The sequence below is a fragment of the Heliangelus exortis genome, chromosome 18 (genome assembly GCF_036169615.1).
Source record: "Heliangelus exortis chromosome 18, bHelExo1.hap1, whole genome shotgun sequence".
Lineage (NCBI taxonomy): Eukaryota > Metazoa > Chordata > Aves > Apodiformes > Trochilidae > Heliangelus > Heliangelus exortis.
Window position 1 is genome coordinate 3,225,082 of NC_092439.1, and position 27,015 is coordinate 3,252,096.

Below are 27,015 nucleotides of genomic sequence, written 5' to 3' on the forward strand. Positions count from 1 at the left end.
AAAATCACAGGAACATTAAAATATGTATTTCATTTTTTCTGTTACCTTGAATTGGGATTTTAATCTTTATCAGACTTTTTCCCCCATCCGTGACACAGAGATGATGATAGGCTCCTATCTATACAGTAGATTGAAAACAGAACTATGTTTATTTTTGTAAAAATAAGAATAAACTTTTAAAAAATCAATTGGAGATAAAGTACTTGCAAAATTACTTCAAGCAGAATCTGGGCACATGTAGAAAAAAATTGCCCTGTGAGGAAAATGCATATATCTGAAAACAATAAATAAATCACAAACATATTCTCTCTGTAAGCCATTGTCCAGTGCATTTATTCCTTGGAAAATAAGAGACTGAAGACAGTACTCCTTGCCTTTACAGGACTCTGCCATGTTACCTGGAGAACTCACTCTTGGATTGCCTGTAATAAAATTCATCAAGCAAACCACAAGCTGGGTGTGAGTGCTGGGGACTCATTTGCCTGGTGGTTCCCAGCCATGGCAGTGCTCTGCTTTCCAGATCACCAAACTGCACCACATATTTGTTACACATGGTTAGTGTTAGGTATTTTTCAAAGAATTTTCCCCCTGGATTTTGGGGACTCCCCATTAGACACCATTTGTGACCTCCTCCCTTCCCATAATGAAATTAAATGCAATTTACTATTATCACTGCATCTATTATCTTATTCAAGCCCCAAAGCACATGTTTCTAACAGCTGTGACTTAGTGTAAAAAAATTTTTTGTCAAGTGTTTATATCTCCCTCTAAGAAAATATTTGCACCAATATGGAAAGAAAAGCATAGATCCCAAAATCCAGCTCCAGAGGTTAAGGGTCAAATGATGCAAACCACTGACACAGCTGACTGGAAGGATTCTGTCTGTGCCCCAGTTGCCTCCATTAGAGGCACCTAAATAACCATTTGAGTTGAGAAAAGTATTTTAGAGGAAATAGAAATTACATTGTTTTCTCAGGAAAATAAACAAAGCAACAAGCTCAAAAAAAAAAAAAAAAAAAAAAAAAAAAAAAAAAAAAAAGGAAAAGTGTTGATTTTAATTTTTGAAAGGGTCCCTTCAAATAGGGAACAGATTTGTATTAGCAACTACTGAAAGAGAAGTTTTGATTCAAAGGAGAGCAGAAAGACATTTTTCCAGCTAGAACAATGCACCAGAGCTTTGGTGTGCACTCAGAAATAGCATTAAATCACTGGAGAGAAAAATTGTGGCAAATGAGTTACTGGTCTAAAAAAATTGCTTTCCATGGTCTACCTTGATCTGCCAAACAGTGCTGTATGAATTCTGTATTAATGAGCAACTCATGTGCATGTGTGCAAGTGCTTGCAGAATTGGGGTGGATTTCTACATTTCCAGGGTACAGACACTGGATTTCTGAGAGGAGAAAGGAGGATGCTCACAGGCAATGAGCAGTGGCACTCCACTTACTTGCTCTTGGCTTCTCACAGGCCAGAGAGACTTTTTCTGCTGTTACTACATTAAATATTGGGCTTTACAAAATATTGCCATAATTTATAGTTTGGTCAGCAAACGTGCTCCTCTTGAACCCTAAAAAACCAGGGTGCTTGGATCACATTTGAGATTATTTTTTTTTTCCTTTTAAAAACACAGAAAATAAAGCAAGTAGGTGAAAGGTAACTGTATCACTTTACAGACACAAGCTACCCTCTGATTACAACTAATTAAGATCTTCAGCAGCCTTAAAACAATACCTTTTTTTAATCAATGAACCCAGACAGCATTCACAGCTTTTTGAGATGACAAATGCCCTTTGAAAGAGTTAATAGGCAAAGGTTTGTACTGGCAATGAATAGAGCTACCTTTAATTGATCCAAGAGCCTTAGAGAGCAGTCTTATAGCCTGATGATGTATTTGGGTTGCAAATAGGCCAAAATAAGCATAAAGAAAATCTGTAAGACCATGAGACCTTTCATTTTTTCATGGCAGGGAGGAAGGGGGGGAGGAACTGCTGGGGAAAATGAGAGAACTATGATGGGCTTATCTTTGTGCTCTGGCACTTAAAATAGATAAAACGACAAATTTTAAGGGAAAGAGAGGAAGTGATCAGGCCACAATTCTGATAATAAATGTCAGGATGCATGCAAACAGACAAAACAAGGCTTCTTCAGAAAAAATAAAAATAAAATAAAAAAAAAAAGGAGATGACCTAATGGTATAAAGAAACATTGATTAAAGAAATACCCTGAGGGAGAAAGATATTCCAGCAGCTTTAACAAACACGGCATGGCTCTGCATTCCCTCTAAACTTCTTAAGTGAGGCAAAAAAAAAATGAAAATGCCTGGAGGCAGTCACATGGATCCATTTATAATTTTTCCCCTCGTTCTTTGTTCATCTTTTACATGGTTTTGCTCAAGATGTACCAGAAATTTGTACACAAGTGGCTCACAAAATAAACCTGATGGGTTAGTAATGAGCATTCTTCCCTGAGTAGCCAAAGAAGATGCAAAAATTCATATTTATAGACAATATGAAATAATGTTTTTTTACTTTTTGAAGATTATTATATGCTAATATTACCAAAAAATTATGAAGAAGCTCATATATCCATACTTAAACTTGCCTTTCATCATAAACTCAGTTTTGGCAAAATCATCTCTTCATTTAGCAAAACCTAAACCAATTTCCCTGAAGTTCCACAGGTGCAAACTTGATGCCAAGGTAGATTTTTTTCAGAAAGTCTGAGCCCAATCAAACAAGGAAATTCCGAGGCCTAAACATTATTTTAACATGGAAATACCATGTAGGCAAATTATCAATAACTCAAACTGAGACAAGATGCTCTGAACAACAACACATTCTCATTAGGAGTATTTGCCTCCTGCAAGGGGTTTTCCCCTGTGGCACAAAGGTCTGAGGAAAAGAACAGATAAAAATTTCCTGTCGTAAGTTCAAGACTTTTTTATAAGTGTTTATTCTAAGACACCATCACCAAACACCACAGAAATACAACTACACTTGAACAGTGGCAACAGACTAAGGAAAGCATATTCTGGGCTGTGCACAGCCTTGCTTACTTCTGTGTAAAGTAAAAATATTGTGCTGTGTTTGGGGTCGTTTTCACTTTTTTAAATGAAAAACTATTCCTCTATTTGCTTTCAATTCAGACTGTTGGAATCTTCCTTTGTAACTCAAAGCCAAAACATTGTCTTCCCCTGTATGAAGTTAAGTGTAAATTCCAGACATCACAACTTTTCTAAATAATTTTTTAAAATGTATATAAAAAAGGAAGTACAAGGATGTCTTTAAAGGACATCAAGTTCTTGAGAGTCTCTTCAAAATCAACCCCTTTTTGTGAAGAGGGCACCAGAGAGATTACCCATCCCACTCCTCCCAAGCATGGTTTTATAAAATAGGATTAAAAGCATCAGAAGAAAACTAGGTCCAGTAGTCTTCTATTTGACAGGAAAAAAAACCATGGCCAAACTCTGCTATTACACTTCTAGCTGGCAGGGGTTTGGGAACACAACCAGGATTTCCTCCCAAGGATTCATCCATCAAAGCTGCAGGCAAAGTAATGCCATCAGCATTCAGAAGGGCACTGCTGTGGTTATGTACCAGCACAACCATTACAGGCTGAAACTGACCACTAATGCCAAGAGTAAGAGAATCCTATATCCATGGGCTTCTCTTTGACCAAGCAAACACTATACTGATGAGGAACTGAGGCACAGAAAGTCTGAATAGAAATGAATCCCAATTTTCCAAGCAGCATCTATTTTACAGCTGTCTCATGAACTTAATAGCAACAACATATTTTTAAAACCTGTCCATGTTTTACTCCTAAAGGAATATTTCTGTATTTGGTTAATCTTCACCCCTGCATTCACATGAACACACACACCTGGAAAAACTGAAAAATAAGGACTTAAGCATGGGGGGAGCTGATGCAGGTAGAGAAATGGGTTTTCCATTGCCAGAGATGGACTAAGCTTCAGAAACAACATCAAAACCCATTACTTTTTGGTCCTCAGATTAATGTTCAAAAGCTTCCCAGATTCCTCATGAGCAGAAATGATGTTCACTATCCAGAATATTTTTTTTCTATTAATCTCCAGAAAGTTTTACTTAAAAATAATTGATTCTCTTTGCAAAGTGTGCTGTTTACCTGAGCTTTATCTACCCCCTTTGCCATCTACAACCCCAAGGCAAAACATGGCACACAAGGAAAAAACACCCACAAGGCTTTTCCAAGGGTAGGAGGAGAAGTTTTCAGCTCTGCAAGTATAAATCCTCAGCAGCTCCATGTTGATGGAAACCTTACCCTAAAAGCTCTGTGGGCTCTCCTCAACTCAGCTGGTATGCTAAGAAAGAAAACTTTGATCCTTTTTTTTTCTAAAAATCTGCTTCACAATTCAACATCTTGGATGCAAACCTTTTAAAAGACTGAGATGGCATCAAGTCAGGGACAGGATGGAGGGAAATGTGGTTCCTTCCGTGGGGGGACCATTAGGAGGAAGGTTAATAGCCCTGGGCATGCGATCAACTTAAGGTTTGTGCCAGTTTCCCCAGGGTTTCCCTCCATCACCAGCTTCCCTAGGCTGGGCAGCTCACCCTCATCTTCCTACCAACGACAGCTCTTAAACAGAAGCCTGCTGGGGAGAAACAGAGAGATAATCACATAATTAACTTATATGGATAAAGTATGAAATAGGCACAGGGAGGGAGCCCTTTGAGTACCTTGGCCTTTGGGGAGATACAAACTTGATGTACGTTCAGCTTGAAAGATGGGGAGGGAGCAGGGATTTAGACCTTCCTAAACATGTGGAGTGCAGGATGGAGGCAGCAGGGATTCTGAAGCAGGCAGGAGTTAGCATGCAGAGCACACAGCCCGGCAGAGTATGGGAAAGGGAGAGAGCAGCCCAAAGAGCTGGCGCCACTCGCTGACGAGCAGAGCGCAAGTGATAAAGATTTACTGCAAGAGAGGAGGAAACAGTCCACTGGCCCGATTAGAGCTGTGAATACCGAGTTGTTCAGGGAGGATTTTGCAGCTGACTGATCACAGGCTGTCGGAGCAGGCCTCGGACAACAGCTGCAAGGCTTGCTGGGCTGCAGAAACAAAGGGCGCCTAGCACGGTGCAAAGAAAGAGCTGACAGGTTGTTGTTAGCAGTGGCAAATGTGTGAGGTATGGCAGTGTGTGTGAGACGGGGTGGTGGGGAAGAAGAAGGAGGGCAAGAAGCAGAGGCAGGGGGGGAAGAGGGAGCAGAGAGACAGGCTTGGTCAAAGCATTTTCCTAAAATCAGGCCGGTGTTTGTAAGGAGGACAATCACAAGGTCTGTTTGCTGCTGCCAAGATGAATTAGCCCATCGTCTCATTTATAAGGACGAATCCGGTGGCACAGGCTCCAAGGTGCATGGCATTAAAGGGACTAATTAGACAATTCCGGCAAATCTGAATTAAGACCCTTCCTTTCTTTCTTTCTTTGAAAGCTGGAAAGCATTTCTCAGGACTCGAGTCAGAGGCTTAGGTTTTGTTGGGCTTTTTCTTCCTGTTCTGAGAAGGGATATCTCGTGCGGTTCCTAACTCACCAGGGTCTGACCCCGCGCTCCTAAATTCTGCCCTGAGCTTCAAGAACAGTTGTTAGGAAGCTGCTGGCATTTACATCATGTCTGAAAAGGTCCAAACCAAAATCCTGGATTCTGCAGGAATTCAGCTCCCAGTCCAGGGACACATTTTGCAGCTGGTCCCTCCTGTTACAGAGACGGAACCAGAAGCCCACATGTGAACATACCTGAGCTAAGAGCCTACAGCTGAATTCTCACTCACACAAAACAATCCAGGGTTTTTCAAAAGCTGGCTTCTCATCTGACATCCACCACCACCCCCCTTCCAAATAGAGCATCTGTAGCCAAATGCTTTTCCCAAGCAGCTCTCTGCTTTCTGGGGCCATGGCTCACTAAGTTTGGGAGTGCTGGGGAGGAATGTATCAATGAAACTCCAGAGATGATCAAAGACAGAAGCTGGAGAACAGGAGAACTTATTTTCAGCTCCCTGTTTGGCAGGTTTAAGATTCAGTCCTTGAAATCTGGCAACTTTTTACTCCAATTGTGACATCTCTGAAGCAATGGTGCATGCTGTTTGCACACAACCACTATATTACAGTGGTCACTATTAAAATGTTTTGCAAGTGGTTAAGGTTACCATGGTGTTCACAGTATAGGAAGGGAAAGGAACACCATGAAAATCACAGAAACATTCAGCACTGTAAGCTGCAAATGTCAGGTGTTTCATAGTAAGTGGTGACACTGTGGAAAATTTAGGCTTCTTGCTTTTCTACATATGTTGTTATTACTGTCCAACAAATAGGAGACACTAAGAAATTACAGTGGTCTTCATAGTATCCAATAAACTCTACCAACAAACCCTATTTTGATTTTTCTCTTCTAAAGAGTCTCTGGGACTCTGTTACTCTGGTCCCAGTGGGAAGCACTTGATACACTGTAAAGGGAATTCAGAACAAGAGGCATTTCAAGGCTTCTAACACAGCACCATTCTCCCAAAATGTATTAAAAAAAAAAAATACCAGCATGCAGAATACTCCATCTAGGGGCAGAAATGTAACCTAAAATTTCCTTAGCTTCTGCTTTGACATGTGTTAACCTCATTCTACCAGGACTGAGTGCATGAGAAATAATCAGACATTTCACAGAGGTTCCAAATAGTTCTTCCTCAGTATGAGTCCCATAGATTTTTACTTTTTATTATTTTAAATACAGAGCTTCCAGCTTGAGTTTCCGCTTAACAGTGATGAAGAAGCCAGGCACTACTTTTATATGTCTACTAGTGACTGGATTATACTTTAAACTAGAAATATTACTTTAGGAACAATTTAGAATCCATCGTCTCCATATGCTCAAAGTTTTCAGCTCAGTAAGGGTGGTCAGTGACCTCAACTGCAAAGAAAAATGAAATGTCTGAAGGGCTATTTAGGTAACTGTCTTTGGATATAATTAGGCTTCTACTGAAGTCAAAGCAAGGTCTGAATTTCACTTTAAGGGGAGTAAAAATTACTTGTAGCAGAGGCATACTTCTGAGTAAGAAAGACTCTGCTGCTGGATAATTCAATATCATTTATGCTTAATATTAGCAGAATTTGCTCACCAACTGGATTTGAGAACAATGTACACAGCAGACTGAAGCAACAAATTCATAGGCTCAGGAAACCAACAAACAAACCCCACCAAACTGAAAAGATATGATAATGCCCATTAACAGCTTTTTCTCTTGAGGGGGAAAGAATAATTACAGCAAATATATCAAGCCTTTCCCTTTCATCCTATGTTTTCTTCATACAGATCTCTTTCAGCTGATGATTCCTCACTAATTTTCCTTAGTAAGCAATGGGTTACAGCTTGTCCATGTTACAGCTTTCCACTCCACTCTGTCTTGTTCTTTGTCTCTCTGGTGCAGACTGGCTGCTTCCGAGGCTGGTGTAGCAAACACCCTCAAAAGTAATCAACTTACTTCCCACATTTGCTCTCCTAAACACCTAAGGTTTGATCACCTCTACTTTCCCTGCTCAAGCCTCCCCGCTGCGAACTTCATAAACGCACAAGGTTAGAATTTTCTAGGCACCACTTTAATTTTTCAAATAGCAATCCAATTACTGAGCAAATTGGCACATGTGCCTGGTTACATAGTGACTTGGCACTGCCTCCACTCAGTGCTGGCAGTGATGAATGTGTTCCCCCTTAGCCCTCCTCATCTATCTGCTCCAGCCTCCCAGCCAACACCAGTGACCACATAAGGAGAGTGCCTGGCAGCTGCAAGCCCGAGGTGCCAAGAGGCAGATTGTGTTCTGTAGCAGCAGGATCTGGGGCTGTGACTGGCTTCCTGGCTAGTCTTTTGTAAGACCTTTTCCATGGCCTCTAGGTTGGCTCTAATGAAGCCTGTAGAAATGCCTGCAGGGAGCTGGTATAGAAGTGAGTTAAGTCAAAGGTTTAATTTAGTTTCTAAAGTGAAGCGAATGTATATTGGCCTTCTTTTTCCACCCTGCAATTATACTCCTGCCACATTTATGAGAAAATACAGTATTCAGTCAACAATAGGAGTGCATTCCTGGGGATGTCTGCACCTCACATTGGGGCAAAGATCCCCAAGCCAGCCTCAATTAACTGAGCTGCAGAACCAGAAGCAATATAGCTGTGTTTGCTCGGTGTGACACCCGAGCTAATTAACTATGTATGGCAGCAACACAGCTTTCCTGTTCCTGGCACTGAATCCCTATCCCTGTGTGGTAACCTCCTACAGACATCCCAGCTCCCTTGGAGGTAACCTGAGGGCTCCCTAATCTGATGTTGCCTTGCACTGCAGTGATCCATACAGGAATCCTCCAGGAAATGGCAGGAATTTGTCTACCTCCTTACATCATGTGAGAGTGGTGTGGCTACAGATGTGGTTACAGTAAATCTGGACTGTTCCTCTTCCATCCCATTCACATTTTTTTTATTACTCACAACACGATGGTTTCAGAGCATCTTTAAGTAATATGTTAAGCATCTTGAGCAGCATCTGTCACATGTGCTGATTTCTCAAGTTCTTACTTCCTCCTCCAGGGCCAAAAAGCTGGATGAATCTTTTAAAGTATTTCTCAAAATTGTATTTTCTGAGTTTTTTAAAAAAAGGAAATTTGGATCCTAGCCTTTAAGTGAACTATTTTGGACTATTTAGAAAGCCATTTTCAATTATTTCAATACAGCAGAGAAGAACTTCCTCACAAAAGGATATTTTTTCCCAATCCAGATTTTTTATGATTGCAAGAAATATTTCTTAGAATATTTCTATTTCTTAGAATAAATGAGTACAGGTACCAAGGACCAGAGATGCACTATGATAACTGAAAAGCAAACAGGCTGTGGTGGAGCCAAAACTGAACACAGCAACCTGTCAGCTATTCCTCTTCTAGAACCCCACCTCAGGCATACCAAGAAGCTACTGGAGAGAATCAGAGTTATTTGTCCAGCAGCTTTCTGATGCAGCTAGTAGACTGAAAAATATCTGAGTGGACTCTGAACTGCACTCAACAGAATATTTTGCTTGGACTTTAATTATGAGTACAGTTGTTTGTTACTGATGGAATTTTCCCCCTCCCCCCCCCCCCTTTTTTTTTTTTTGTTATTTTGTTTTAAACAAAGTATGTTGGCAGAGGTACTTCATGAGATCTCTGAGCCCACTTATATTTAATTTATTTAATTAATTTCTCCTTATTTATCATTTAAGAACTTCAGCAGCTGAGATGCCTTTACTAGTGTTTATCTCACTTGGGTCTTCTGTTGATTTTCTAGATACCAAAGCTGAGTTGGAATTCCAAGAAACACCATAAGGACCTCAGAACTTCCCCTTCAGACCAAATCATCCTGCTCTCAACACTGACTTTTCACAAGGCAGGAAACATGGTGATAACTTTAAACACACATAACTCAAGAGCATCCATCAATACAAGCTCATCCCACTGCAACACAGCAATGTGGATTTTAAGTGTGATATCTGAGTGTGCCACTTTCCCTCTGCCACAATTCTGCATGGGTTACTTGAGTAATTTTTAACAGACAACACTAAATTCTACACTGGCTGTACTGGCCATATATTTAAAACAGTGGTTTAAAGCAATGTGGGCATTTATGGACACCTCATTATATCTAGTAAATCTACTAATCTCACCTGTCCATAGAATCTCTGGTGACTGCAGTAATTTACAGACGCCTTCATAAAAGCAAACAACACATTTTGATTAACAGATTTTTAGACTATATTTAAGATTTCTAGACTATGTTCAGACTATGGGAATCCTTTAACTTATTCTAAGGCAGCAGGGAAGGTAAAGCACATGCAGTATTGGTGGGCTTTCTAACATTTTTCAGGGGTTCCTACCTCTATATTTCAGTGATGTTCAAATGAAGGCTTCAGACCTCAGAGGAGTAGAAGATGTGAAGCCCTATTGTCATCTTCAATACTTTCTACAGCATCAGGGAACTCAGGTGGAAGCTGGACTCCTGCTCCTGGCTCCAGGCCTGTAGGACACAAGAAAGAGTTATCCAGAAGGGCACATAAGCACGTGCTTAGCACTAGGCATGTGAATACCACAAACTCATAAAAGCTCCCAGGCCAAAGTTAGCAACACTGCAGCAGCCAAGCTGTGCTGGGAGTTCAGCATCCACTTAAGAGCTTTGCTGGATGGCAGCCATTTACAGATGTACAATCAGTAAAGAGGCATGGAGGCAGAGACTTCCTTTAATGGGTCCACTGAATTATCTTCTTGAAGAGACATACTTGGTTATTTCAATTCATATATTTATAAACCAATATACTCCTTTTATGTATTACACCTCAGACCCTGGCACATGTATCCTTTTGCCTGGAGTACTTTGCTTACCACGCTTCTTAAAAATTTGGGGCCAGACAAAGAATTCAAAATCAAATGCAGCTAAAATCTGACACTATGGGACTCTACCAGTTGCTGTTCTACTTTTGCTTTGTCCTTGATTTGTTTGCTTTGAAGGTGCTGAGAGATGCCTGCCCAAACAGAACGATAACTCCTAACAGCAGCTTGATGAATAAAAGAAGAGAAAGTGGAAGAAAACAATAGGAAAGGCATTAAGGTCACTAAGTCATTCTTTCTGGGATGGGCATCAGACATATGCTTGCTACTCCAGTCACAGTGCAATCAAAGCTGTCCTGTGCCACTGCCAAAACCTGCAACAGGTGCCAAAAGATTACAGCATTGGTTAAATCCACTCCTAAGGCACCAGCTCAGGGACTGCTCCAAATCCCAGAAGCCAATGAATGTCTTTCCCAAGACATTAACTGTTTCGGAATCATTCCCTCTAATTTTCAGTATGGTGCTGGGTTGGGGCAGGGGGTGGGGCAGGACAAGGCACAAATAAATTCAGCTGCCAGGAGGCAATCCTCTCTCATTTTGCCACTGCAGGTCTGGAGAGGTGCCAAAGGCAGGCACACAGCCTCCCAAAGACATTTGTAAGGTAATTAATATTTTATATTCACAACTATAAGAGATCTTCATTCACGAGGAACTATTAAGACAGTTTCTACTTCCATTCTCCCCAGCACATTACAATGACAACTCCATGCCAGCAGCAGCCACATGGCCTAAAGGTGCCAAGCTGGCAAGGATACACTCTCTCAGCATTTGGCATCTCACCCCTTGGCAGAGCCCCCAGCAGTTGTGCTTGGCTGCTTTTGGATCCGTCATGTGGTTGGGCTGCTGATAGCAGAGGAGGGTGCTGCGTCCTCTGGGCACCATTTCACTTTAACACCTGTCTGATTCAGAGGAATGTGTGCACATGGGGAGCAAGATCCCTGCACAAATCCTCCCAGAGACCCAGAGCATATGCTCTGTTAGTTACTGGAAGGGGTCGTTTCTTCAAACCCAAAAGTGATTTTTTTTTTTTTTTTTTTTTTTTTTTTTTTTTTTTTTTCCTCCCTCCTTCTTTTCCCCTGTACACAACCCTTAGAGGGTCCTACATCCTGCCATGCATTCCACATGTGCTGGAGGTTTGCTCTGTGAAGCAGGAATACAAAACATACCCTTTTTGTATATAATGAAATCTCATATTTTATTGTGCTCATATATAGCCATTTCTTTGTGAATAAGACTTTTTTTTATTTGTGACATTTTAATGATCTACAAATGTTTGGTATAGATGAAAGGAAATTATTATTTCCAGGTCACCTTGCAGTAATACTTTTTGATAGGCACCATAATTCCAATTAAATTGAGTAATAAGGGAGAGGGGAAACCCTTTAAACATTAAGTGCCACTGAAGCAAAACTATTTTTAAAGGAAAACATAAAACCAAGCGTAGATCATTTAAAAAGTCACAAAATATCAGAGAGGAGTGTAGATAAGAAAATTCAAGGCTCTTTTTCTCCCGGGGACTACTCGAAGAAAAAAATTTAGAAGTGGCTCTTATGACATGGAGAATGTGAGAAACCTCTGTGCCCCACAAACACCACGTGCCCTTGCAGTAAATGCAAGGAGTCTTCACGTCACAGGACTGGGTCTGACTGGGGCCACAACTGCAGGAAAATAATCCCAGTTCTGGTGCCTCAGAGGTCAGAATCCCAGCTGTCACCCCAAACGTGGCAGTGGGGCTAAGGGGTGCTCCCGTGGAGGTGTGGTTAGGTGTGCAGAGAAGTGTCTTGAGATTTTACCCGGCACCTCTCCAAATCTGCGCCTGCCTGCAAGGGCTACAGCAGGGCTGTACACCTCACGTTTGCACTGCTTCACCCAGTACATTCTGACACTTTTGAGCACGGTTATCTTTGGATCAGACACTCTCTAAAGCCTGGGAAATAAATTCAAGTCTTTGGTTGCTAAGCTCAGGGTCACAAAATAATCACTGCTATCGCTCGCTCCGGCGGGGAGGCTCGGTGTACCCGTTTCACCCCAACTGGAACGTGCAAATAAAAGCCAGGACTCCTGTGTTCTCCTTCAAGCCATACCATTTGCCTGTCACGTTGTTCCTGCAATTTTTGTTTTGCATCAAGGCCCACAGACATCACCAGCCAAGGCCCCTCTGTGCCAGGCAGAGCACTAGCACAGAACACAAACCCTGCTGCTCCCCGCACGTAAGTTTGCACCTATCAGTATTCCCCTGTTTAGCCACCCTGGTTACTTTTTATAAATAAAATTTTTTAAAAGCAAACAGAAACCAAAAGACTACTGATTGGAAACCCTCATACTAAAAGTAGTACAAGTTTAAACATGATATCACAATGAGAAGGTCACTGGGGCTGCCCACAGATAAAATTATTTCCAAGTTTCTTGAACAGAAGATAGGATAAAGCATTTATAAAATTACTCTTCTCATACCCCTTATTTTGAAGGAGATGACTTTGGTTTGTTCTCTGGGGTTTTTTTCCTTCTTGAGCAGTTCTTCCCTTCTTATTTAGGAAAAAAAAAAATGTTCTCTCCTTCCCCTCCTCTGAAGCACATGGTGTCTTCAGAACACCAGGGTGACATACAGGATGGACACTGGGACCATGACAAATTTAAGATTCAGCATCTTGGAGGCTCTCCTGGCCACAAGCCAAAGCTTTCTGGAATGGAAAAGCTTTTCAATAAGGCATTTTCAGTAACAAATTCACTATTTAATGCTTGGGAGGTAAGAAAATATCCCAACTTAAAATTGTTATTCTATTACTTATGAAAATGTTATTTTAGATCATTTTTAGGAGCTTCTGTAATTACATTATTTTCCGTTTCTTTTTCTCTGTGACCTGGGCAGTTAAAAAATAAATACCAAATAAACATATAAAACTCTCTAGCAACATTCCTGAAATAGTTTTTCTGTAAAGTACATGCCATGTTGAGAACACATGATTTTGTAGCACAAAGATTTTATTGGCCTCAGTGCTCAGATTCATGCCAATTAAACCTACCACCCCGTATCGTCATTTGTTTTCCATCCCTCTGTACACACATACTCCTTCTAAAAAAGAAGTTCCCAAATTCTGCACAAATTCACAAGCTGGCTGCATGCTATCCTATCTTCCCTTGAAAATGACAGACTAAGAAGAAGGCATCAGATGTTACTCTTGGCAAATAAAGTGGGAACAAGCAAGTGCAGGACTGCAGAAGGGGGCAGGAGGATTTGCATTCAAGAGGTTCCTTGCACCTCCTTTTTGCTGCAAGCTGGTGTTGTGTACCTGGAGCAGACTTCTTCTCACAGGACTGAGTCCTGGTAGGAATGCACCCTGAGCACAGCTTGTATACAAGTTCCATGGGAGGCCAAGGAAAGAAAAAAAATGAATGTCAAAGGCAGAAAAGCTTCCAGTTTCAATTACATAGACATAAACCTTCTACATGAACAGACCTTGCCAGGTGTTTCCTTATAATACACTTGCCCTTATTAACATGGCTCTATAAATACAACCAACTTACCCAAATCAAACCCTCATCATTTCCCCATTTAAAACTTAATGAATTTTCTGAGGTCTCTAAAGTCAAGAGCTTCTTCATGAGAACATGCCAGTTTGGGACATTTTTTTTTTTTTTTTGGTAAAAAAACCAGTGATTGTGCCATGACACAAGGGTAGAACACTGCTTTAAAGGGCTGCTGACTCTGGACAATTTATATGCTAATTTCAGAAATGATTCCTCTTACATTAAATAAGGAGCTGAGGAATGTTCCAAAGGTCTAGACAGACCACACCATTAACAGATTGGGTAAATCAACGTTAATACTGCCCACAGCATGTTACACCGTGTGAACTTTCTTCACTGTACACACTTTACTAATTTTAGTTCCACGTGGTTCCCCAGCTGACTGGCCAAAATATAAACTACACCAGCTCCCTACAGCCTCCCTGTGCCCATCTTGACCTTGGACTTGCCTTTAATATTAAACTTGAAGGAAAAAATGGAATGGTCAGACTTCTTTCTTCCGGGTACATTTATAAATGGTTTATAAGGGGTTAACAAATGATTACCAGATTATGAAAATGCTGGAAAAGGATGGACAGTTATGAGCTGCTATGATGCTAAATGATTGGGAAAGTAACAAAGAGGACCCATGTATTCTAGCCTGAACCTCACCAGGGTGAAGCAAACAATCCCAGCATCACCAAAATGATTTGACCACTGACAAATCCACCAGCATTTATTAGAAATGTTCTAAGGCTATTATTGTTTTAGAGGACAATCCAAACCTGGCTCCAAATTTAGACTCTGTACGAACAGGCTGCTATAAAGCCTTAAAATAACACAAAGATTTCCAGTTTTTATCTTACTTCCAATAAAAATTGTCTTCAGGCAAGTTCTCACGTGCTGTGTGTAATCCTAACAATGAAGAAATGAAAAACTCAAATTAAAACAAGCATCACTAAATCAAAAGAGAGGGACCATAAGATACTGAGGTCAAGTGAATTTTTTTAATTCCTCCTGGTTTTATATCTCAGGTTACTAGTTACACTGCTGAAATAAGGCAATGATGAAGTCTAAAGTGCTTGGTTGTCACAGGGAGAAAAAAAAAAAAGTCTCACTAGTGATGAAATTTTGGTTTTAGAAATCAATTCAAATCGGCATCCAGAGCATCTTATGTATTATTCTTAGGTAACAAGTTCCTGCAAATTCACTTACTGGTAAACTCTCAGGTCCTAAATAATATAAATCACCTTCGTGTGACAAAAATCTGATTTGTTTTCAGCTGAAGAGGAGCTTCTCCTAGAAATTTTTTTTTTTTTTTTTTTTCTATTTAGCTCTCTGAGGATTATGCTAAATGCAAGTAACTCCCACAATCTCATAATACCTTCCCTAATTGATAGTGTAACATTTTGGGGACACAGAGTTGAATATCAAGTCAAAAGAGCACAGGGCACAAACCTCCTCTCATTGAATTCAATAGATGAACTTCCACTGACTGCCAAGGGAGAGGATTAGGTGTTCTGTTTATAGTGTGGGTGCCAGCAAACTCTTCCCCCCTCACACTCCCCATCACACACACACACCAAGTGATCAGTGTACTACAACTTCATTATATGGTAGGGACTCTCTCTCTCAGCAAACTACAACCAGTTATGAAATGCAGTCTTCTATAAACCAGTACAGGCAGGACCCCAAGATCTGAAACAGCTTTTCCATATCACACACTGCCAAGAACATGCTTCCCTATACATCAGGCACCTCAGTCAAATGAGTCCTGATAGTGATCAGTGATGGTAAATGGGCTATTGGAAAAATTCCAAAGCTCACCTTCCAACTCCAGGAATGAGTAGGGTATGTGTGAATGTGATCTTTGGCAGGGAAAGGTACATTGTTTCAGTGCTGTGGGAAAAATGCTTAATGCTCAAACATTTCCTTAAAATAAGATCACAATGAAACATTAGAGGTAGCATTATTAAGGATAATCAGCTTCCCCAGATGAACAAAAAATAACTCCTAACCCATCTCCAGTCTGCAGAAAAACCCTAAATTCTAGTGTTTCGTGCCCTCGTTTTTTTCTGAGCACTTCAGCAGAGGTTCTGCAAAGAGAATAGGCCCCTGTGTGCTCTAGTTCTTAAAACCCAAGCAAATTCTCAGCTTAGCTGTTCATTTTCCTCATCACTGAATGAAGAGATTAATCAAAATGTTGAGGTTAGTCTATAACACTTCTGAGATACTGGAAACACAAACCCTTACATCCCAGGTTTATTTCTGAATGGGGTGTATAGATACAGCCTGAAACAGGATTTGGAGATCTCAGGAACCAAACTTGTTGCTGAATACCATGACATACAGGAAAACTGAGCTGGTTTTATAGTATTTGGGTTGAAACTATTGCAATAAAATATTCCATTCCCTTACACCAAGCCAGAACTTCCTCTCAAACCACAAAATATTCCATCACTGACCATGCTGGAGGTTTGCCATTGCTACCACCTTGCACCCACAGCATAGGATGCACTTAGGAGGCACTGTCAGGATAAAAAAAACATGTTTTCTGGATATTCAGCCTCTCATGCTTTTCCCATGACAAGAATAAAAATCTAGCATAATGGTAAGAATGTGGCTAAATATTCCTAGAGCTATGGTTTCTTGGGAAACCCCTGGAAAAGGGCAGGCAGACAGATGTCTGCTGTTGAGCACACACGTGCATACATACTTATAAATGTATAAAAACCACTCAACACTTCTCCACAGAAAGAGTAGTGATCAGCAGAGATGATTTGTACATTCTGACAGCACTGCCCACCCCTTCTGGAGTTGCCTTTCTCCTCCCCTTTCTCAGTTCATCCCAGCTTCCTTCCATCATTTTTCACCTCCTGTGCAGGTTCAGCCAGCTCCTTTTCTTCACCAATCCACTTGGTTTCCCCCAGGAGATGCCTCACCTCAACAAAACACTGAAGTTAATAATTTTTATTATATCATTACTTCTCTTTATGTCCCTTCCTTATGCTGTAGATTACAGTTTCTCTAAGACAGAGGTTATTTATTATTCCATGAACTAATACAACAAAGCCCAAATCTTACCCAGCCAGTCTCTAGTCACTACCATAAGAAGCTGAGAATAAAAAGCAACTGCCTTTGCCCTGGGTAAATGCTCTCCAGAGTGATATCAATCATATTTATCCATCTTTGCAAAAGGAACTCCAGAAAGCACTTTATAAACATGCCAAATATTCTAGAACTTAAGTCACCAATTCTTTTCAAAAACACTCATTTCAAGCATATTTTATAGCATGCAATATAATCCCTTTTATTCCAGGCATCCCTGAAATATTAAACCATGGTAGCAAATTTGTTGTGTTTTTTCAAGTCTTGCTCATTTATCTTTTCAGGGTACTCAGGAGTATCTGTTCACACCTGTTTGTAGTCACTCCTTTCTCTTCACTGAGCTTCCTGGAATTAGGAAAACATCCAATTTGTAAAAATTGTCCTGTGAGCAACCAGATTTGGATACAGAAGAATTTCAGAAGACTCAGGAAGACACCCAGGAAACCATTTTTAAAAAATGTTTCTGAACGTGTTCAGCATGTAAATATTTTTATACAGATAACTTTATAGCAACCATTTACTTAATTTTCTTAGTGGCAAAGCACTTGGAAAATATGAGAAGCTGGGCTATAGGTATGTTGCCAATCTGCCTTTAGGGTTGAAAAAACCACAGTGACATTCTCTGCTATTTTCATAATACATCACATGTCTGACTGAAACCAGTGGAAATCTTTCAGACTCTTCAGTGGACTTAGAAGCAAGAAATAATTCCCTCTTCTGCAGAACAGCTCAGAAGTAACTAAACCACAAATTCTGCTGAGTAGCAAACGAATTTCTACAACTCTTAAGAAAGCAGGAACTTGGAGTTTTAACCTTCTTGTTAGGAAAAACGTTTTGGGTTATTGCAAGGGCTAACCCATTCTAAGATGCCAAAAGGATCTGTTTTCTTTCCCATGAAGCTCAAGTTTCCACCTTTGGCTACATTCTCAGAATACAAAGTTCTGTTTTTAACCCAAGTCAGCAGGGCATGCAACAAGGAAAGTGGAAGAACTTCCCTAAGTGTGAACTGAGCAGTCAGCCAAGGCTGCTGGAGTAAGAGATGTTTCAGATCAAGCTGGACCATTACAGCCACCTTATCTCAACATCTCCCCCACACAGGCCAGAAACTATGAGGCAGATATAAGAAGCTTAAAACTGCACATTCCAGACAAGCATGCACTTGGCAGCTCAGAAGGAATACAATAATGCTTCAAAATGCCATAATTCTTGAAAAGGGACATCTGAAGTTTTTGCTGTGAGCATCGCTCAGATCTGGAGAGGCTTTGGATGGTGTGCAGTACACACCATGTGTTCTGAAAGCACAGAGTGGTTTAGATCTATGGTCAAAACCTGGCAGGAACAGCTCTTCCAGGAGAGGAGTTGGAGTAGTTTGTCCATTAATTTAAGCTAAGTAAGCAGGTGATAAAACCTTCAGCTCTGCGGGTGAATTGAGAGGAAACAGACAAAATGATAGAAAGGTTACTTTATAAATAATACATAATCATTCATTTCCTCTTATGTAAGACCACATGGAATGCCAAAGGTCTGTTGTACACTGGAAAAGAGGCATAAAACCCTAATTTGTAATTGGGCCACCAGTTAACCACTTAACAAGGGGAATGAGTCAGGACTTAAACAAGAATGTTCACAGTGCTAAAGAAGAAGCAGCAGCTCAGATGCTTCTTTGGGCATCTATAAAAATTCATCTGGAAATTCATCCAAGACTGTTTTACAGCAGAATTCATGGCATTAATGTGACCACATAAATTATAAGCAGCTATTTTACCACATACAGAGACAACTGTACCACATTATAGCTCTCACTGAGTGTAAAATCAAAAGAACTCCTCTACAATTTTTACATTTCCATTTTCCTGGGAAAATCTTTCAACCATGAGGACACTACATATAATTGCACACCAAGGCTCCTCAAGCTGTCAGATGCCACTATTGCCCACATGGTCACATGAGCATTGCTTTCCTGCCTCCCTTCAGAAGAACTGCATTTCACCTCAAAGTGCCCTAAAAATACACCAATGCTTTGATGACTCAGGTTGCCCTTCTTCAAAATGTCAATACATTCCTTCCTTTTTTTTTTTTTTCTTTTTTTTTTTTTTTTGCTCAAGAATGTCTGTAGAATCTCTCCTAATTACACAGTCTGAAGCCTTCTAGCTTACATGAACTCTCATTACAACAGGCAAAAATCACTGAGCCTAAAAAATCACCCTTTTAAATCTGTGAGGTTTGAGTGCACTTTTGTTGAATTCAGGGCAGATCCAAGGGAACCTTCAGGAATTCCTGCTGGCATTACTGGCAGATCTGACCTTTGGCTGCAGTCACCAGGGCTGGAGGGACTTGACACACCAGGCAGTGCTTATCTTACAGATCTTCTTCTATTTTGGTAACATGATGTTTTTATGTCTCCTAGAGATTTGCCTCAAGACAGCACCCTCTGCAACAGCCTGCAGAGGTACACATGCAATTACAAGCCTGCAAACAGCCTTTTTCCACCCACTGGAAAATTATCAAATATCTTTGACAGAGGGAAGCTTAACTGAGAGGAAATGGTGGTTATCCTCTTGAAGTAACCCCTAGAGAAGATGAGAATGTCATTGCAAGCTTGTGGGAAAAAAAGTTTTTCCATTGTCAGCATGTAAAACAGGCACAGGACAATAGGCACTGTGTTTTTTCTGTGATCAGGTTGACAAATCCCTGAATGGGAAGAAAATGAAAGTCAGGGGGAGTTTGTCCCAAAAAACTATTAATTAACTAAGGGTTAACAAAGTTAGGATTTAGAAAGCTGAACCCTCAAAGAGACAGAAGCAGCACAGAGTCTTGAAAGGGATATAAAACATCAGTACTGGAACAGTTCTAATGGATTTATAATAAATAGTCTTATAAGTTTTTCAGGCATAAGCCTCTTTCCTCAGCTAGTGTCTTTATCCAAAAGAAAATAAAACATGTACTATGTGTACTACAAACAAAAAATTGACAGCACTCCCATTAGTGACCTCCATTTTGTACCACCCACCAATTCTCTTCATCACCACAGGCTGACATAATCCCAAAGTGGCTTCAAATAAATTCTCTGCAGATAAAAAGCTCAGTGATGTTTCTACCATCACATTTTCACAGATGACTGCATTCCAAGCCTGTGTGTTAGTGCCAAGGAGAGGAGTTTGGGCACTTGACCTTCAGTACCATAACCAGTCCACACCTTAACATTCTGCAAAAGTTAACACAAAGCATGGAAGTAAATACAAAGCACTGCATGAGGGAACATTTTCCCCCTTTTTTTGGGAAATAAAAATCCATAAAAATATCCATCTAAGCCTGAACCAAACAGAAATCAATGTAGTTCAGAAAAACCAAGCATTACCAAAGCAACAGCTTGAGCCCAGAGTGTAAGGATTTGGTAGCTCTCATCCAGCTCAGTGCTCAGCAGGAGCTGTGGACCACAAATCCTTCTCTCTTGCAGGACATGCAACCCTCAAGCCAGCCTGTCTGTGATGCCTGTAGGATATCCCTGGAGGAAGTCTCTAAAAATTCCTTCAAGTTCCCCAGGTGTAGGCATTTGCCCCCCAACTCCTGCTGATGTGAAAGGAAAACACTAAACAAATTAAAATAAATTCTCTATTTCTTCACTGAAATGACAGACACAAAATACACTTAGCTTCTAGTTACAAAAGTCCTCCAAGCACCATCCAAATTATCCAGAAAAAAAAAAAAAAAGACTCAATATTCATGTTGCAGAATAAATATGGAGAGGTCAGCTTCTTCCTAAAAGGATGATAAATACTAATCCTCCTATTTCTCTAATTTTGTTTCAAGGAGCCATATATTACTAATAAAAATTACCAGTTTTGGTGAAAGTGGATACTGCTGGTCACATTCACAAAGCCACTTGACTCCTTCCAGCAGAAAAGTAATTTAATACTATTACAGGAACTGTCAGGGACAGGGGGTCTAATATGGGAGCTGGTAGTTGTAGTAATCACATTAGAGCTCCTCACTACTCTATCACAGAGCTAAAACCTACAGATGCCACACAGATACAGTTTTTATATATACATATAAATAGATATATACTTATATTCGTAAACAAATCTGGGGTTTTTAATATATACACATATATAAGGATAGACATGCAAGCACATTTTTGGAGAGAAGTCTCCCATCTCAAACACAGAGCACTCTCTCACCACAGATACCATCCTGAGATCTCATTTCCAGTTTCCTCTATCAAAATTACGAGCACTCCAGTCCTTTCTGTCTTTAGCTTGCTGGGGTGCCACGCTACGTGGTAAATGCTCTGCTGCCACCCAATGACTTTCCATGGTATTTCCTAAGGTCCTTCCCTCCCACTCGATAACTCGAGCAGGTAAAGAAAAAAAAAATCGAGTTAAATTCAAGGCAGCACTTAGAGGTGAGTACTTTGCATACCTGGGGTGTCTTGGCCAATGTGGAACACGGGACATCACCACCTCCCTTCACCTGTATGCAAATGGACTCCAGTTCTTTTTATCATCCTGCCAACAGAAGCAAAACTTTATCTGAATTCCCAGTCACAAAAACATCATTGTGCTCTGGCAGTTAATTTTTACTGGTTTACAATGTACTTTCCTTTACACAAGAGATAATGCCAGCTAACCACAGCAAACCTTTCACACAGCTGTTATGCTTTATAGTTGATCAAAGCATTGATTTCCCAGCATTATGTCAATGCCAGACACGCTGATTCCCCTTCACTGTTTTCACTCAGGGACTGTTCAGTTCCTTTCTTTGGTCTCTTTACAAAGCACAACTTGTTTTAGTCCTTACTACTATGTCTAAATTAAGGTTGCAGTAGCCTAAAAGCCCCTCAGGTTTAAGAAAAAAAGGGGAATTTTGTAACTTGTATCTTGAGCTTCACTCCACCTATAATTAAGTCTTCAAACTCTTCAGCTTTCCTTGCAGTAAAAATGTACATTTGTAGAATGCCCATTTAAAGAAATTCACCAAATTACCAAGGGTGGTTTTGTCAATGTCTATTTGCACACAAGAACAAGCTGCTCAGTTCTGAGGAATGTGTCCAGATTGCTCGGGCAGCACCATGCACAGCTGCTCAAATGACTATAATTTAACATTTGCAAAACCAGTTTACACAATTAATTACTCCAAAATGTGGTTTACATTTTTAATTATCAGCTTGAGATGGTCTAAAAGACCCTGACTGCTCTATGGATGAATGTTCAGCTGAGAGCTTACTGTCACAGAGGAGCCACAAATGTAGGTTTAAAGGAAGCCCTGCAGTCCTCCATTTATTTTCACATATTTCATTATTATTCTTGTCTTGCCACATAAGATATAGCAGGGTGTCCCTGCCACCAGAACATACACCAGAATGTGCACAAAAAAACCTAAAAGAAGGATGAATTAACTTCTTTAGTAAGAACAGTCTACAAGAATATTTGATCACAGTGTTCAAATGTAGTGGTTATTTTCAAAATATTTTGTCTACTGCTGCTCTCTGGGGTTCTCAAAAATCAGACCTTGGTTTGAGACTCATTAGCAGTTAATTATATTTAACTGTATTTCATTCAGATGGGACAATGAAACTGGATTTGGCAGTTTGCAACAAGTTTCAGTTTCTTACTCTTACATTTTCCTGCTCCAAGCACAATCCAGAAGTGTTCTAGATAGAAACATTTTGGTACAAACAGGTGTGAATAACTGATAATTCACTGCCTCAAAACATACCTTCTTACAATTTAGCCATAAAAAACAAAACCTGATTGTATTCCAAGCCCTTGATTTAGGCCCCAGCACTTAACTAAGCCGAGAATGTTCCATTAAGTGCATCCAGAAGTGCTGCTCATACAGCCCAACCTGCATGGTCACTCTATAACGAGGTCTTGGACTCCCTCTACAGGCTAAAATCACAAGTAGAGATTTCAAAACCTCCTCTTGTCACACCTTACTAGAGCCTGAACACCATCACAAGGTACAAGATGGACAGATCTAATAATAAAAGAGTTGTTGGAACACAGGAAGTTATTTTCCTCAATCATACAATGAAGCAGTGGAGCCAACCCCAAAAGCCATGGAAAAGCAGTGTCAAGAAAGGCCACAGGGCACCATAATACCCCTTGAGAGTCTCATGTAAGGGCATGAGCCAGTTTAATTTTGCTAGGGGTGAAAGCAACTGTAGCAATGTAATAGCAGAATGAAATCCTAGCCAATAATCCCTCAAGAGTTTGTTTTGTAAAATGATCCAGTACAACATTCTGTAACACATTAGTTCTGTTTTCTGGTCAGGCTGTTAGCACACTAATACACTGCTGCCCACAGAAAATGGAGCTGTTTGTTGGCACAAATCTTGTGGAATTCTTTTTCTTATACAAGGAAACTGACTTCCTCTCAGCAGGAGTCTTAGGGGGGGTCACAACCCTTTTTATCTGAGCCACCATCTTATCCATATGGGATTTAATGCCACCCTTCCTCATTCAGTCAATCAGATGTGGCCCTCCCCAAACACCTGCTCCTGGATGCCTGGTGAAAAGCCAGGTAACACCTCTCTGTGCAAATCAGAAATCACACACCTGAAACTCTGGGGCACTCTGAATGTTCAGTGCTCCAGACCTAAATTTCAACAGTGGCCACCTACACAATGGAGGGGAGTTTCAGAAAATTTAAGCCTGAACCCAAAGCTACAGCCCATGCTTTACTTCCCAATTTGGATTTACAGATCTCCAGAGAGCTGTATTGGGGTCACTCAGGAGCACAGAAAAAAAGCAAGGACTTTGGGAAATGTCAGAGGCAAAAGCTTAATAGTCACTGTGGAGGGTCTCAGTCAAGCAGATGTTTCAAACGTGTGCCTAAATTTTAAGTGCTGAGTTTGATGGCAGTAGATATTACAGCAGGCACCAACCCAAAAGAGAGTTAAGGAGGAAAAGCTAGCAGACAAAACAGGGGGGAAAGCAGAGCATGAAAAACATTTTTTTCATGTGCTCTATTAGCCTATGTAATCTACCCTAGAGAGGCCCCAGCAAAGCAAGTTAGCTACATGTGGGCAAGTTTATTACCCAACAAAAAGCACATTAGACATTTATGATCTCATTTTATTAAATTCTCCTACTTATGACAGTCACAATTGGGTGTGTATGTGTGCATGTTTAATACAAAAATCTATGCTAGATTTTGATATTAACAAGGCTAGAAGCTCACCTGCATGGCAGGTGCTGCTGTGGCCACATGCTTGGGTTATGGATTAACCAACTCCTATCAAAAGCTGGGGTCTATCAACCAAATTTAAAGCAAGTGAGGCAGGTGCTCTTCCTGCTGATCTAGCCCAGGGCTCTGATTGAATTACAGCAGGAAAGAACAACTTTGCTTTATTCCTGAAATCTGATTAGAGAAAGAGAGAGGTAACACCTTACACAAGGTGGTGAAGCTTAAAGGACAACCTGCTCCTCTTAAGGCCCCTTCTGCTGGCTACTTTGATCTAAGTTTTATTGATTGGGTTTAACACATTCACCTTTGATTTATCAGAGAACTTCTTTGGGGATGTTTTTCTATACCAAGTAATTATTCAAGTCTTTTCAGAGAAACCACCAATTATCCAGGATGATAGAAACTAAACACTGGTAGTTCTGGTGAAATACAAGATTATTTTCACTGGTATTAAAGAGGTAAGGGAAGACACATTAAAGATTGAAGTTTTACCTTCTCAGATCATTACTTAATAAAAAAAAGAACACTGGCAACAGCTCAGCACTTAATGTGTGGAACCAATTCACTCCTAAATGCAAGAAGGAGACCTCACATAATAAATACAGGCTAGACTGGCTTTCCTGCTCACATCTGTAGATGCTCATTGTACAAGGTCATTGTTCTACTATAGTGTTACAGTTTTGCATCACACACAAAATGGTAATTCTTTTCAGGAAGCTAGCAGAATCCAGTCTGATTTCAGCCAGAATCCTACACCTCAGCCTTGACTTTAAGAGTAGAAGGGATTTTGATTTTTATGCTTACCTGATTTAACAGACTGCATAACACAATCTTTAAAATTTGACTCAGTAATTTCTGCATCCAGCCTGGCAACCTGTATTGCTATCAGAGATTGTACTTTGTATTACACAGATACACACCTGCTTCACAATTGAGCCTGATCTTAAAAATGCACTTCTCTCTCTATTTTGACATGAATTTCCACTCTCTTCTTCTTTCTCAAATGCTGATGATCCTTTGTCAATGAGATCATTGGCCTCTTGAACAGTCCTACAAATTCAGGATGGCATTGCCAGCACTCATCAGCTCCAAGAAGTGGGACCCTTCACTCACCTCAAAGAACAAAATAGAAACAGTACAAAGGAAGGTGAGGCCAGAGGTAAAACTCAAGCATTCCTGAAGTCAATCTCAGATTTGAAACTAGTGACTAGCTGTCAAATAACTGCTTCTTTAGGATGGTCATCCTATACTTCTTGCTGTATTTTCATACAGCTGCAGTAGTACTTTAATCACTGGAATCCAGTTTACTTATAGTTACTAAACTTCAAGCACTTGTGCCAGCCTCAGATCATCCCTACTGAACATTTATAAATCAGAGGGCAAATCAGTAAGAGTTCTTCCTCCAGTCCTGGCAATGTGAGAAACAAGGGGGGTTGGAAGTTTAGAGGTTCCAGGATGTTTCTGCAATTTTAAAACCAAGTAAACAAAAAAAGTTACACACACAGGAACGGGCAGTAGCAAAATTATAAACCAATTGATGTGGAAATGTCAACACCATCTTCTAAACATACATCTAAAGTTCACAGCTGTTGCTGTGAAGGCAGCATTGTCTGCTAGCAAAGCAAGGACTGCAGGTTTTATTCTTGACTCTCCCACGGATTTCAAGTTCAGCTGTGGGCAGATCACCAAATTTCTCAGCTGATCATCTACAAAATAAGGACAGTAATATTTTCCTATCCCAGCAGGATGTTTTCAGGAAAGTACTTGGGAGGCACTCAAATAATGAAATGATAGGGGCCATGGAAGTATCCACACAGAACAAAGACAACACCTGCTGAATGAGCTTAATGGAAAAAAGATGACTGAGACTGTTCTAGGAAATCCCTAGCATTAGAGAAAAGGACAAGCTGCAATTGCCTTCAACTTACAGTTTAAATAATAAAAAAAAAAAAAAAAATCAGCATCAATAAACCAAGCTTGCTAGAAGAGCTAACATGTCAAAGATGTAAGCATCACATAGTTTGTGACTTCTAGCAAGTACAGCTGAATCCACAAATTAAATATTCTCATTGAGGGAAAAATCAAGTTCTGCTCAGCTCAGCTTGCCAGTGAGCACACACAAACTGGGAGAAAGGCAGCATGCTCCTCCTCTTGGCCAAAAAGTTAAGGGATTTAGAAACAAGATTAAAGGGAACTCAGCAGAAAGAACTGCACGGAGAACTACAGGGAGATAGTGCAGGAACCAGAGGATGGAAGTTGAGTATTAGCAAGAGAACAGATACAACTAAACCTCATCTTCCTGTTTATGATGGGAAGCTGAAGGAGCACATTACTTAAGCTATCCCTACTTGTAAAACACTTGCAGGCTGTCAGCATTTGTAAGCCATTAGCTAGAACCAACAGCAGATGCTGTAACAACAAAAGCAAGGTTTGTTACAGCCATGGGAATTCCTTCTAGTGAGAGGTAGGCGGGACAGGATCTGAGGGACCAGCTGAGGCATCACCAAGCAGGGGCAGGTTCACAAACATCCAGACAAAGCTGCAGCAGGTGACTGGCAAATCCTTCCTAAAAGGGCACTCAAGTGACCTCCCGGAGTACAGTGCTCAGAGTTAGGAAGCACCCCTCATACCTAGCAACTCTTTTTTTTGCTGAAATCCAAACTACAACTTGTTCTACACTCAGCACAGAGAGGTTACACAACATAAACAGTTTGCTCCTCTCACCAGTTTACATCCGTGAATATTGCTTTAAAAATATTTGCCTGAAAAAATTATATCCTTCCAATTTCTGCCCA

The 27,015-nt window shown here is 40.4% G+C and overlaps 1 protein-coding gene across 2 annotated transcripts in view; it reads right to left on the reverse strand.

Annotated features, from left to right (window-relative positions):
* TPCN2 (two pore segment channel 2) overlaps positions 1 to 27,015 on the reverse strand; it is a 56,764-nt gene that overhangs the window by 1,914 nt on the left and 27,835 nt on the right. Inside the window, exons 26-28 of one of the 2 annotated variants that reach the window (XR_011729536.1) lie at positions 25,141 to 25,628; positions 21,452 to 21,537; positions 9,907 to 10,046 (exon numbers count right to left, since the gene is read on the reverse strand). Coding sequence is in view for 1 of the 2 variants with exons in the window: in XM_071762427.1 (XP_071618528.1) it covers positions 25,627 to 25,628 (2 nt within the window). In the remaining variant the exon portion in view is untranslated. Of the gene's footprint in view, positions 1 to 9,906; positions 10,047 to 21,451; positions 21,538 to 24,087; positions 25,629 to 27,015 lie in introns of those variants that run through there. The other variant, XM_071762427.1, reaches the window with a different exon arrangement.